Here is a 12,523-nt window from a genome sequence, read left to right on the forward strand (position 1 = left end):
CTTACCCAAATTATTTGAAACTACCATCAGAACTGTCCCCCTTTAAATAAGCATACCTCCCTGCAGCCAGATATTACATGGCAAAACTGAATTTACCATTCTGCTGCATGAAAACATTCAGAGGTTCTGTTTTGCCCAAGGATAAATTCAGGCCCCTCCTTAAATCCAGAACCTGGGCCCAATCTGCACATTTAGCCTCACCTTCTATCACCTCACACCTCAAATTTTCACAGTGGTACCACAAAATTGCTTCTGACGCCCTGTGCAGACAGCTTGTCCTTATCCTCCTTCAGCACTGCCAATCCTAATCTTTCAAGATTCAGTTTGGGGGTCAATTCCTTAAGAAGCCTTCCCTGACCTTTCAGGTTGGCCTAAATGTCATTGCTGTGCGTGTTTCCATAGCAACCAACTGAGGGGATATCAAAAATCTGGGCAAACATTTGCAATTAACACGAAAGCCTTATGCTTATGTAAGGAGGAAAGAAGAGTTCAGAAAAATCATACATATAATCTACTGAGTAGGTATTTATTTAAGCTCTTATAGTAAGTAATTAGAACCGAATTACCTGGTTCCTAATTTCTGGTAAAGGAAAAGAAAACCAAAACAATCTTTAAAGTGTTTAACAAGAAAACTGCAAGCCAGAACAGTCTGGTTTCCCATCTCTGACTCAGCAGTTTTGCAGTAGTGACGATGAACTTTGACATCCACTAGCTTCCTGTGCACGGTTCCCAGGGACACTGCGGGCTGTATCACGCCATGAACTGGAGACATCTAAAAATTATTAAATTATCTCCTCGCTTTATCATTTCCTTATTTTATTTTGCTAGGTATAAGGAGGTAGCTATACTTCAATGATTATATGGCATCATTCTGATTTAGTCTGTGTGCACTAAATTTAAGTTCTTCATTTTGCGGCACAACGTTACTGCTCACACTCTTGCTTGCTTGGCCCCTCTTGATCATGAGCACACACAGCATTGATAGGGATAACTTGGGTAAAGCACATGGCGAGACATGCTTTCCTCTGGACTTGTTCCGTTTACTCATTAATTTTAGAAAAGCAAAGAAAACGAACTAGTAATCAACCAATACATTTCCTTAAAATGTTTTCCCCTATAGAATAATCAATCTATAAATTTAAAGATTTTGACCTATATGCCGTGAACTACATGTGAAAGGAATGAAGTACATATTCACAGGCTTGGACGTCTTAAAATACTACGAATTTGAGGAACCCTAAGATTAATCTACAATTACATCTTTTAAGGCAATTTCATTTCAGGGAATAGATTTATAAGTCTCTTACTTAAAGTGAAATGTCTGAGTGTCGAAACTGACATCATATGATTTGGCTGACCTTACCAAGATATGGACTCTTTAGCCTAACAGGTCTGCTTACAAATATATAAATCCAGTTGACTTTATATAATAATGAACTCTCTTCTTCTTTTACAGCCTTATAACTCTCCTGTGATTTGTGATGGCTGTATCTTCCAGACACTGCTTGTATACTGAGTATCCAAAAAAGAAATTAGGCTATAAAATAGTGTGCTGAATGTAGTCAGCTCTGTTCACTGAGGGATCACAAACCAAAATACACCTGAGATGAAACTAAGGGCAGTTTACAGTTGGAAAGAGACTGAGAGAGTAAAAACTCAGAGTAGATTTAGAAGTTGAGGATTAGAAGTCAAAAGGTTTGCAAAATTCTTAGGCCAGTTTCATTGCTAATATACTGATTTGGGGGGAAGTCATTTAACTTGAATTGCTCTTACACTGCACAGGTATATTCACGTGTACATTTGAACATTCAGTTGGTGGTCACTAAATATGTATAGTCTTGCTATGTCCTGGAAATAAGACTCTATCCTGCCCTAAAGATGTCTAACAGAGGAGCTAAAAATCCAGTTGGCGGCTCTCAATATTTTTTCTACTGTACAACTCCCTAAGGTGGGGCTGCCCTACTCAGTTACAGAGGTTCAGTAGGGGAATAAATCTCAACAGGCCAGTCCACACTGGAAAATGTGCAAAAGCCCCTCCAGAAAATTTTGACAGACCCTCTAGTCCCCCCCACCCCACGCCCTTTGAGAACTTTGAGCACTGCTAGTCTAGAAGGATCTTACAATCTCAAAGGGCAGCTCTATGGACAAAATAATGCATTACAGGAAAAATGAAGATCTAAGGAAGAAAAAATGAAGAGCTAACAGTGTCATGTGTGTCATTTACATGATCTCTCTACACAGACATTACCAGAGAACTTTAGCATATGTTGGTAGAGAATAAAGATCTAATATTTTAATACCACTTTATAATTTTTAAAATCTGCAAAAACATTTTGTTTTCATGTAATTTTTCATAGCAGTATTAAGGCAGGAAAATACTACTTTTCCCACTTATATACAAAGTAACTGAGACCCAGGTAAGTTAAATAACTTGCCTTAATCTCGCACCTAGTGAGTGGCAGAGCCAGAAACTAAAACTAAGTCTTCTGACCCTAAAAGCCAGTCCAGTTTCCACCACAAGGGACAACTCTACTTAAGTATATATATATTTATTCTTTTTCTTTTTAAGATAGAAAGGTCCTGACAAACCTTCAAGGCAAATAAGCAATTGAAATTTAAAAATAAAATTATAAACTTCCATTTGTAAGTTACAATAATATGGCTCTTAACTAACATTATTGTCAAATAAGGTATTCTGAATGAGACGTCTGTTTTTATATTAAATGTTTAAGAAGAAAAAAGCATATATATACAGTTCCCATTAAACAGAACACAAAGAACATAATTTATACTTTAAAAAATGATCTACAGTCTCCCTACACAGTCATCACTCCGCAATGATAGCAAGCTTTAGAGTGGTGTGCTCCAGGGCATCAAGCCTTAAGCCAATAAACTCAGAGCTCAGACTGTTATGTTTTCCCTCCTGCCTCCCCTCTAGTGTTCATTTCCAGTTCCCTCCTTGGTGGTGTTAGTTCCTTTCGGCTTTAACTGACTCCTCTCATCTCAGCTCCCTCTACCCAGAGCTGCTTAGAATTCTCTGCTTTTCTAATCTCAGGAAGAGCTTAAGGTCATGAAGAAAAACCAGAAAACAAAGTTAGTAAACATTCAAATATGAAAACATATGTACACGTTTTTATATGTGTATGTACAGACATACACACTCACACACACACTCAGGGTACCGAAGTGTGTCTTCTCAACGCTTACATCACTTCCTTCATTATCACCAAGTAGGCATGAACAGAATGACATATAGGAAGCATTTTCATGAACAACAGAATTAGGGAAAATGGGAAGAATAGATTATGAGATTTGGAGTTAGGAGAATCTAGGTTTGGAGTCGTAAGACTTTAATAGGGGTCTAAGTTTGGCCTTATGATTCTGACTAGATTAGTTGATTGGGTCTCATCCCAAATGTCTTCATCTGTAAAAGAGGAATAAAATAACATCTAGACACCATAACTTTGCAAAATTAATGCCTCAGATGATATAAAGGATTATAAAATAATTTATTTTTAAATCAAAAAGTTTTGATATAAAGATAGTCATATTTCCCACATATTCCTTCTCTTTCACATACACAAAACAGTAAAAGAACATAAAATATGAAACAAAAACAAAGTCATTACTCTCATGAAATTTATATTTAAAATTTACAGCCTTGCTTCATGCAAGTGAGCACTAAAATTCCAATTTCCAAAGAAAAAGGGAATAAAGTATATTATACATTATTGATCAGCTTTCCATTGAAAGAGAAAGATGTACAGACATTTAGTCCTTTCCATATATATTTATACTTCAGTGACGAAAACAATTCTTTCTTCAGCTACTTCCATAGAAACTACTTAAGCAAGAACACCTAGAAAACCTTTTGATTCAGAAGCAGAGAAAGGCAGGTTGTGGAAATAGTCAAAACTTGGGTTCTGATATGAAGACTGACCCATAGGCAGGGCAACACAGAGGGTTCCACTCCAAATGCCCTTCTCTACGCTGTTTTATTTTGACATATCGCCTGACTTCTGTTGACTAATTAGTGAGCCTAAGAGGGGAGTTATTATATTGGAAGGTACAAAGTGGCATTAGGAAGGTGCCAGAGGTAAATTTTACCTATTTATCTTCTACTGAGCCAATCATATTGTTAAGGAAAGAGAGGAGAGGGTGGAAGGGAGGAAAGTCTTAAAAAATGAATTGATTTCAGTATCATACAAATTTGTTTTTCCCATTTTCCAGAAATCAGCCTTCTGGTAACAGAGTTCACCTTTTCCTCTGGGAAATGCTCTCCTCCACTGTCGGTCTAGGTGGTACTAGAAGGCTGATTCCAGGCAGCACTAACCTATCCCATCACTGCATTTCCTGGCCACAGTGATTGGTTCAGAGCAGGGCATGTGAGCCAAGTTCAGTCTAAGGAGATTCAATTGGGGGCTTCTTTAAGAACTGCTGGGAATAGAAAACTCTGTCTTAATGGAGGCCTTGTGGCTGTCTCATCACCACAAGAGAACTTACAGGAGAACAGAGCCAGAGCAAAGTCAAGTGATGGAGAGAATGGGATTGCGTTCTAATGACCTGGCTTAGGACCATAGCTTGCCAGAAGCCAACCCTACACTAGGACTTTCCAGTTATGTGGGCCAATGAATTTCCGTTGGTGCTTAAGCCAGTTTGTGTTGAATTTTCTTTCACCTGTAACCAAGAGCCCATGTCCTAAGAAAGAAATATGAAACTCATATTACCAATTCAATGCTGGGTTTGGGGACTATTAAACAATTATTAGTGTCAATAATGTAAAATCACGTCATATCAATTAACCAATGCAAAATCAATCCCAGAAGCACAGAAATAATTACTTGGTCAGCTTTTTCATCCCAGAACTAAGCACATTTCCTTGTGGTCACTGGCAAAACACGGATGAAACATTTGAGTCGTTCATGCTTAACTCTCTGAAACTTAATTCATCTCTCAGAAAACTGCCCTGAGAAATAAATCTACAGAAGTCTTAATGTTGAACTCCTTAGTGAAAATAAGCGTTAATTACACAATAATACTTCTACCAACAGCAAAAATTCTATACTTCAACCAGTCATAGTAGTCAACGTTAATAAAACCATCCGGCCTAAGTCTGACATTAATTAATTGCTTGTAAGTGAGGGTAGAGGAAGGTAACAAAAAAAACTAAAAGCCTATTTCTCCTTAGGAAGTACAATTATTTGGACAGAAGCAAAAGCTAGCCTCAATATACTTAGGGAATTTCAGTAAAATTTTTCATTCAACGTACTGGTCTGGAAACTTTCAGTAGAAATAAAGGTAAGACTCAAACCAGGACCCGGAATCTGAAACAGCTGTTAAATGAAATTATCCTGTATCGAACACAACCTAAATTACAGACATGATCCTGATATTAATGTTTTAATTTGCCACAAACGTATTTATACAGAAACACAGAAAAGGCATAAATGATATATTATGTGCGTGCCTAGTAAAAATAGTCTTTCAGATCATGCACATTAAATTTATGACGACAGAACTATTTTTCTAAGTCTCACTAAAAAGCAAACTGAGACAAACAACAACAAAAAATTCTTTTTGACGGGTTGATCTCAGTTTGCAATTTCAAATTCTGCCCATTAAATATTACTCGGTGGAAAATCTCCAGGTGGTTTTTAGATAAGGCATTATGACTATTCATCACTGACAGATTACATCAAGAATACTTTTGAATTATTTCCCAATACTGTTATAGAGTTAACGGTGCACGTAAACTACAAACTCAGAAAAAAAATACGTAAAAGGAACACCCACATGAACATTTACCTTCCACTGCTCTTTTGAAGAACACTTTGCAGCTGCCACAGGTTACCACCCCATAATGGCATCCTGAAGCCTCATCCCCACACACCAAACATATTTTGGAAGGTCTTGAGGATCCAGTGGAAACACTTCGTAAAGTAGAGCTGGGGAAAGAAATGGAGATTTAAATAACCACACTGCAACGGCACATGGGAGATGCTGCAGAGCTTAGCTCAACATTTGTCAATCATCACGGTTCCATAAGCAAATTCAGTATGTACTGGTCACGTACTATGAAAATAAGGAGGAAGAAAGAAAATGAAGGTAAAACTCTGTCAGTGGAGTAATACTATCAAGAATTCTGTATAGCAAAGCCTATTTTCAGTGCCAAGAAACAATACATAATGACATATAAACTTTTTTCCTTCCTTTTTCTATTTTTGAGAAAGTTTACCAAAAAAATATTATTTCCATTCTAGGCGGGCAGGAAGGAGAAGAATCTTGAGCCGAGTCATCATGGAAGTATTTTTGGCCTCAAAGAGCTATTACAATACTTCTCAACTCTCTTCACCCAGACCCACATTATATATCTCAGTTATGCCAGATAAGAAACTCTCCCCATTCCAAAACAATCCACTAATTAAAATTTTAAAATTCTTGCCTTTACTGCCAGCAGTTTTACCCCTCCTGGCTACTGCATTTTTTGCCATGTTACCTTATATAGGTATGTTCAAATTACTTCATTCTGCTGAACAATTTGAAGGGACACGGTCAATAGAAAAAAAAAAAGTCATATATGGCAAATATCTCAGGTATGTTCATGGTAAGAAACTGAAAGATTCTGACCAATAGGTTTTAGAGACATATTTAACCCTTTAAGCAACAATCAATATGAATACTTTAAAGGGGGAATCTTCTCGAGATATGTTATCTATTACTGTGCTAGTTAATGATACATTCTGAAGAAAATTGTTTTAAATTCTAATAAGGAATCATAGTTCAGTGACAGATGTGTACCCAGCAGGCAAAGAAGCTGATTTTTTTCATTCCTAATCCACATGCATTTACTGAATAACTACCCACAGGTCCTGTGCAAGGAACTGAGGAAATGAATGTAAAAAAACCCAGTCTCTGTCCTCAAAGTTAGTAGGGATATGAACTATTATGGTAAGTGCTACGGTGCAGGGTAATATGGCGGCACATTATAGGTTCAGCCTTCCATACTGGGAAGGGTGGGAACATACCAGTCAGAAAGCACTTCCGAAAAGTGATAGCTGAACCGAGGTTTGAAGCATGACGACATGACAGCCACACAGAGAAAGGGGGTGGAGACGGAAGGATGTGCAACGGCTCAGAGAAATGAGAGCTGGACGTGTTTACAAACCTTTGGGTAGCTTTGTTGTATGTCACCGCTACCACCTTGCTGTCATGGATTCTGTTTCCATGTGAAGTAGCAGGAATATGGGAAAAAGACTCAAAGAAAACATCTCAAAAGGCTAGAATGGTTATGCTCTGCTGATAAATTCTCTGGTTTTCAAAATAGCTAAAACATGATAATATTGCCTTAATTTTTTTTTTAAAAAAACAATTTTACATGTTTTAACTACACTTTCACTAAAGATAGATGAAGTAACAAACTAGTCAGCCACTCAGAGCATTGTAGCATGACTGACTTTCTAGAAAATGACTTCTCAAATGAAGGACTGAAACAATGTTCTCCAAAGTTGTTTCTCCTCCTGAGAAAAGAGCTCTTTATTATTTTTATGAGCGTCCTTTGACTTCTTTATGGCATTCAAAACATTCCATTTCAGCATCAGTAACTTCTTCAGCACATTAGCCAGGCAAACTCAATCCATGCTCTGACTCTCTTGTACTTCACAGGGAGACACCACGACTTTGTAAACGATTAGAATATAACTTAAAATCATCATTAACACGTAACTGCTTTTTCACAACTACAAGCTACATGGGATTTTATTTAACATTTTTGTGAGCCTTGGTCTTCGTCCCCAAACTTAATAGCTTCTTAACTTTAGTCTTCGGAACTCTCCTCTTCTTTCCAAACTTACTTTCTTGGTGATCTCATCCAGTCTCTTGGCTTTAAAGATCGTTAATATGCCCAGGACTTCTAATTGTTTATCTCTAGCCTAGACCCCTCCCTGGAATTTCCAACCCATTTATCTAGCTATTGGACATCTCCACTTGCACATCTGACATGCACCTCAAACTTAACATGCACATAACTTGGCTGATCTTTTCCCTGCCTCCAAATCTCCTCCTCCTACAGACTTTCTCATTTCAGTTAACACCAACTGTTAGGGGCTAAACTGTGTCCTCCTCTAAATTCCTATGTTGAAGTCCTTGACCCTAGCATCTCTGAGTGTGACCTTATTTGAGAATAGAGGGTCAGAGCAAATACAATTAGTTAAGATGAGGTCATTCTGGAGTAGGGTGAATGCCTAATCCAACAGGACTGGTGTCCTTATTAAAAAGGAGAAATTAGGACACAGACACACACACAGGGAGAATGCCATGTGAAGATGAAGGCGGTGACGCTTTTATAAGTCAAGGAATGCCAAAGACTGCCAGCAAACCACCAGAAGCTAGGAGAGAGGTACGGAACAGATTCTCCCTCAGAAGGAACCAATCCTACCGACACGTTAATCTTAGACCTCTGGCCTCCAGAACCAGGAGACAATACAGTTCTGTTGTTTGAGCCACCTGGTCTGTGGTAGGTTGTTACAGCAGCTCTAGGAAACTAATACAACAACTTGGACCCATCCCTGACTCTCCTCTTTCTCTCACATCACACATCCAATCTGTCAAATTCTATTTACTTTACCCTCAGAATACATCCAGATTCTGATCACTTCCCACACCTCCTCCAGTATCACTTGAGTCCCAGCTATCAGCACCACTTACCCTGGGATTTGCAAAAGCCTCCTAGTGGATCTCTCTGTTTCTCCTTGTCCCTATCCTGTCCCTGTAGTCAGAATGATCCTTATTCACTCCTTTGCTCAAAACCATCCAAGGGCTTTCCCCTACACTCAGAGTAAAAGTTCAAGTCATCCCTATGACCACAGGGCCACAATCTGGCCTCTGAGACTTCTCTAAACTCTCTCACTTGCCTACTCCACTTCAGCAACACTGGCCTCCTTGCTAGTTCTCAAATACATCAGGCGTGCTCCTACCTCAGGGTCTTTGCACTTGCTGTCCTCTCTTCACCTAGATATCTACATAGCTCCCTCACCTCCTGAGGGCCTCATCCAAACGTCACTTTCTCAGTCAGGCCTTCTCTGCCCACTCTACTGAAAATACCCCTTCTTGAGACCTCACTCTCTCCCTTTCTGCTTTATTTTTCTTCCTGATGTGTATCACCATCCAATATGTTGTATACTTTACTTCTTTAGTCTGTTTATTATCTGCCTCATCCACACGAGAAAGTAAACTCAAGAGGGGGCAGGATTTCCATCTACTATTTACCATGGTGTCCCCAGGGCATGGAAGTACCTGATAGTATAGAGTAGGCACCCAACAAATGAGTGGTTTCAGATAACAGGCATTTTCACAATGGTCATTCTAAAACGCACCACATCATCAATTCTCAAGTCCTACTGCATTCCTCATATAAAGGAATGCAATTTGTTTTTAATGTTCTTGAAGTGAAAAGTATGTAGGGGAACCAAATTAAGAGAAGCTGAAGAGAAAGTCTAGTATAAAAAAGATGCATTGTGAAATCCAAATTAAAACAATAAATTTCTTTAATTATAAAATTAAAGCAAACATGAATTATTTTTCCTCCTTGTTCACTAACACGTTTCAATGACAAAGGAGCCAGTGTGCCTCTGCACACCTTTCGGCAGCCCTCAGCCTCTTCAGTTTCTGGACCACTGTACTGAGCTCTTTTTAACAACGCCTCTTCTATTTTTCAGGCTCTCTCTCACTTTCTTGATCACCAGTATAGACTTTCTTCCAAGTTTTACCTTTGGCCATCTTTGTTTTTATTTCTACACTCCATCTCTTAATAATCTCATCCACTATCCCAGCTCAAACAGCTTTCCTGGTGAAGGATTTCCCAAATCTTTATCTAGCTCCAACCTCTCCCCCATGTTCCATTTCATGTTTTCACTTCTTTTACATAACCTCTTGGCCTCTATGTCCTATTAGCTTATGGAAGGGTACTGCCCTCTGCTAGTCACCAAGTCCTATTCGTTCCAGTCTTGCAAACTCCCACTTTGCTTCTTGTCACCCCACTGTTGGGAACACTGGTTCACTTCCTAAGGGGTCTTCCCTAACCCTGGCCTCTCCTCCGTCCAATTATTCTACAGTGGCTGACAAATGAACCTTCCTGTAAATCAGTTCTGATTCTATTACCTCCCATCTCAGAAATCTTCAATCATCCCTACTCCACAGCACCATAAATGACAACCTTAGTAGGTAGGATATTTAAGTCCCTCTCCCTTCTCAACCTTCCCCTGCAGGTCCTCTCACACTGTCCAACCCTGTGCTCACAACAGTCCAACAGCCCTGCTGAAGTGCTGTGGATGCTGCCATTTACACAACCCAGCATTTCCTTTCCTCGACTCTCACTCCTGGAAACCCTGTCCATCCTTCAAGGGCCCCTGATGTTCTCCCAGCAGGAAGTACCACTCCCCCCCTCCTGATTCATTTCAGCATTTTGTTAACCCCTCTCCTTCACAGGCATCACTTTCGCCTTTACATTAGTGACCTGTGCACTTATCCTGATCCCTTGAGGGCAAAAACCTTGTCCTGTGCATCTCTGTGCTCTCGGCTACCATTAGTGCAGTGTTGATACTATTGAATGAATGAATGAAATCGCACTCATCTCCTCATTACAGTAGAACATAAATTTCCAAAAGGCAATTTTACAGAAGGTAAATTAATGAGGCCAAGGTTATAGGTTCAATTCCTATATGGTTCATCTAGCTTTGCACAGAGGAAAAAAAAAAAAAGTATCCAGGGACATAGACTATTTTCAAAAGATCAGCCAGCTGTCTCACAAACATATGCATTATTAACACAGAAGACAGGCCACAGAGCATGGACAGACCAGGAAAACTCTAGTCTCTACTGACACCCTGTCATGTGGCTATCTTTGAAACTAAAAGAAGGAATGTGGTTGGGAGGTTATATTTCCAGTTTTAAGAAATGCATTAGTACATTTTACAAGGGGGGGAGGAGGGAAAGTGAAGAGAGAAGGGTAGATCTTGAATTCACTTCTTAGACCCTGAGTGTTAGCAAAGTAGAAAGCTTATTTAATGATTTTGTCTGTCAGAATTCACCTTTATAGTACAATGGATTTACTAAGCATCTGCAGAGGACATAAGGCCCAAACACACAGGGGCAAAGGCAAGAAGAGAGGCTCGATAAGGAGGCCTGGGTCCTAGTTCTGGCTCAGCCACTACATGGTGAAACCTTAGCAAAATCACCTCTCCTCGTTGGGCCATAATTCTCATCACAAAAAGGTTGAATAGATGATCTCTGAGATCCTTTTCAAGATATTCCTTTAAGATAAAGACGGCACAAAAGATAAATGGGACAGCCTGTCATGATCAAGTTTTATCCAAATTGAATTTCACGCTCAAATTAAAGACAATGTATTATACATTACTTGATCTGGATCAAGTGTAAAAAAAACCTACTATAAAAACTTATTCTTTCATTCAAGTTAATCATAAGGCACTTAAAATTGTTCTTGCATCCATATGATTATATCTGTACTAATTTTGGTTAAAATTTCTGTATAAACGTATGCATCAAAATGGTATTCTACCCCCTAAAAACCATTTTAATATTTATGAGTTGTGAAAAGATACCCAAAATGTTCATTTTTGGTCTTGAGAAGCAAAGAAACATTGTTCACAGAGAGAAGTTTATCATCAATAGACAATGGTAGTTCGCAGGATTTTATACAAATGTTAAAATATTATGAAGCAGAAATGAATGAACACGATATTTCCATCTGTAAAGACAGTGTCTCTCTCAGGGAAACATGAGTTAGATGCAACCATTTTCAATACCAAATGCAATCGTTCTGATGACCCAGTGAAGAGACTGAAGAGATCAATTAAAAGTTCATGCTGATTTTGGTGACAATCGGGAGGGGATATACTAGCCAACCATCAAAAGCACTTACTGAACTATCTTTTTCCCTGAAACAGCGGGATACTTAGGGAGAAGCAATAAGAAGCTGTGCGAGAAAAAATGATTTTTACAGATCAAAAAATGACTGGAGAAACTGGCTGAGAATCTATAATGCATCATGTTGTTCCAGAAATTACCATACGTAAAACTATCTTTCCCCAACTTTACAATTATATAACAATACAGTAGTGACTGAGCCACTATTCAGTGACCAGAAAGCCTTCATATGAAAAGAATACTTTGTTTCATTTCTTAACCTTACTCAATATGAATTAAACAAACCTATCTTTTGTACTATAACTTAATCAGGTATATGCTTCCACTCCCACCACCAGCTGCTAAAAAGTTCTTTTCCATGTATAATCAATTCAAGCATTCATTTAACTATCCAGAGCAAGAGTGAGAATTTGGAGGAATAGACAAACAATACTTCAGTAAACATCCTTATATCTGAACATACTGGTGTGTCTAAATCATTCATTCATTAAGCTATTCATTGAAAGCCTACAATGGGCCCCACTAATCTAGGTACTCAGATGAATAAGAGAAAGTAGCTATTCTCATGGAGTTTCTACTG

At 38.6% G+C, this 12,523-nt stretch overlaps 1 protein-coding gene across 3 annotated transcripts in view; it reads right to left on the minus strand.

The window, feature by feature from the left end:
- NR3C2 (nuclear receptor subfamily 3 group C member 2) overlaps positions 1 to 12,523 on the minus strand; it is a 325,827-nt gene that overhangs the window by 157,652 nt on the left and 155,652 nt on the right. For 2 of the 3 annotated variants that reach the window (XM_046657068.1, XM_046657067.1), the window contains exon 3: positions 5,794 to 5,945. In XM_046657068.1, coding sequence (XP_046513024.1) covers positions 5,794 to 5,945 — 152 coding nt within the window. The remainder of the gene's footprint in view (positions 1 to 5,793; positions 5,946 to 12,523) is intronic. The other variant, XM_046657069.1, reaches the window with a different exon arrangement.

The sequence above is a fragment of the Equus quagga genome, chromosome 3 (genome assembly GCF_021613505.1).
Source record: "Equus quagga isolate Etosha38 chromosome 3, UCLA_HA_Equagga_1.0, whole genome shotgun sequence".
In the NCBI taxonomy this organism is placed as follows: domain Eukaryota; kingdom Metazoa; phylum Chordata; class Mammalia; order Perissodactyla; family Equidae; genus Equus; species Equus quagga.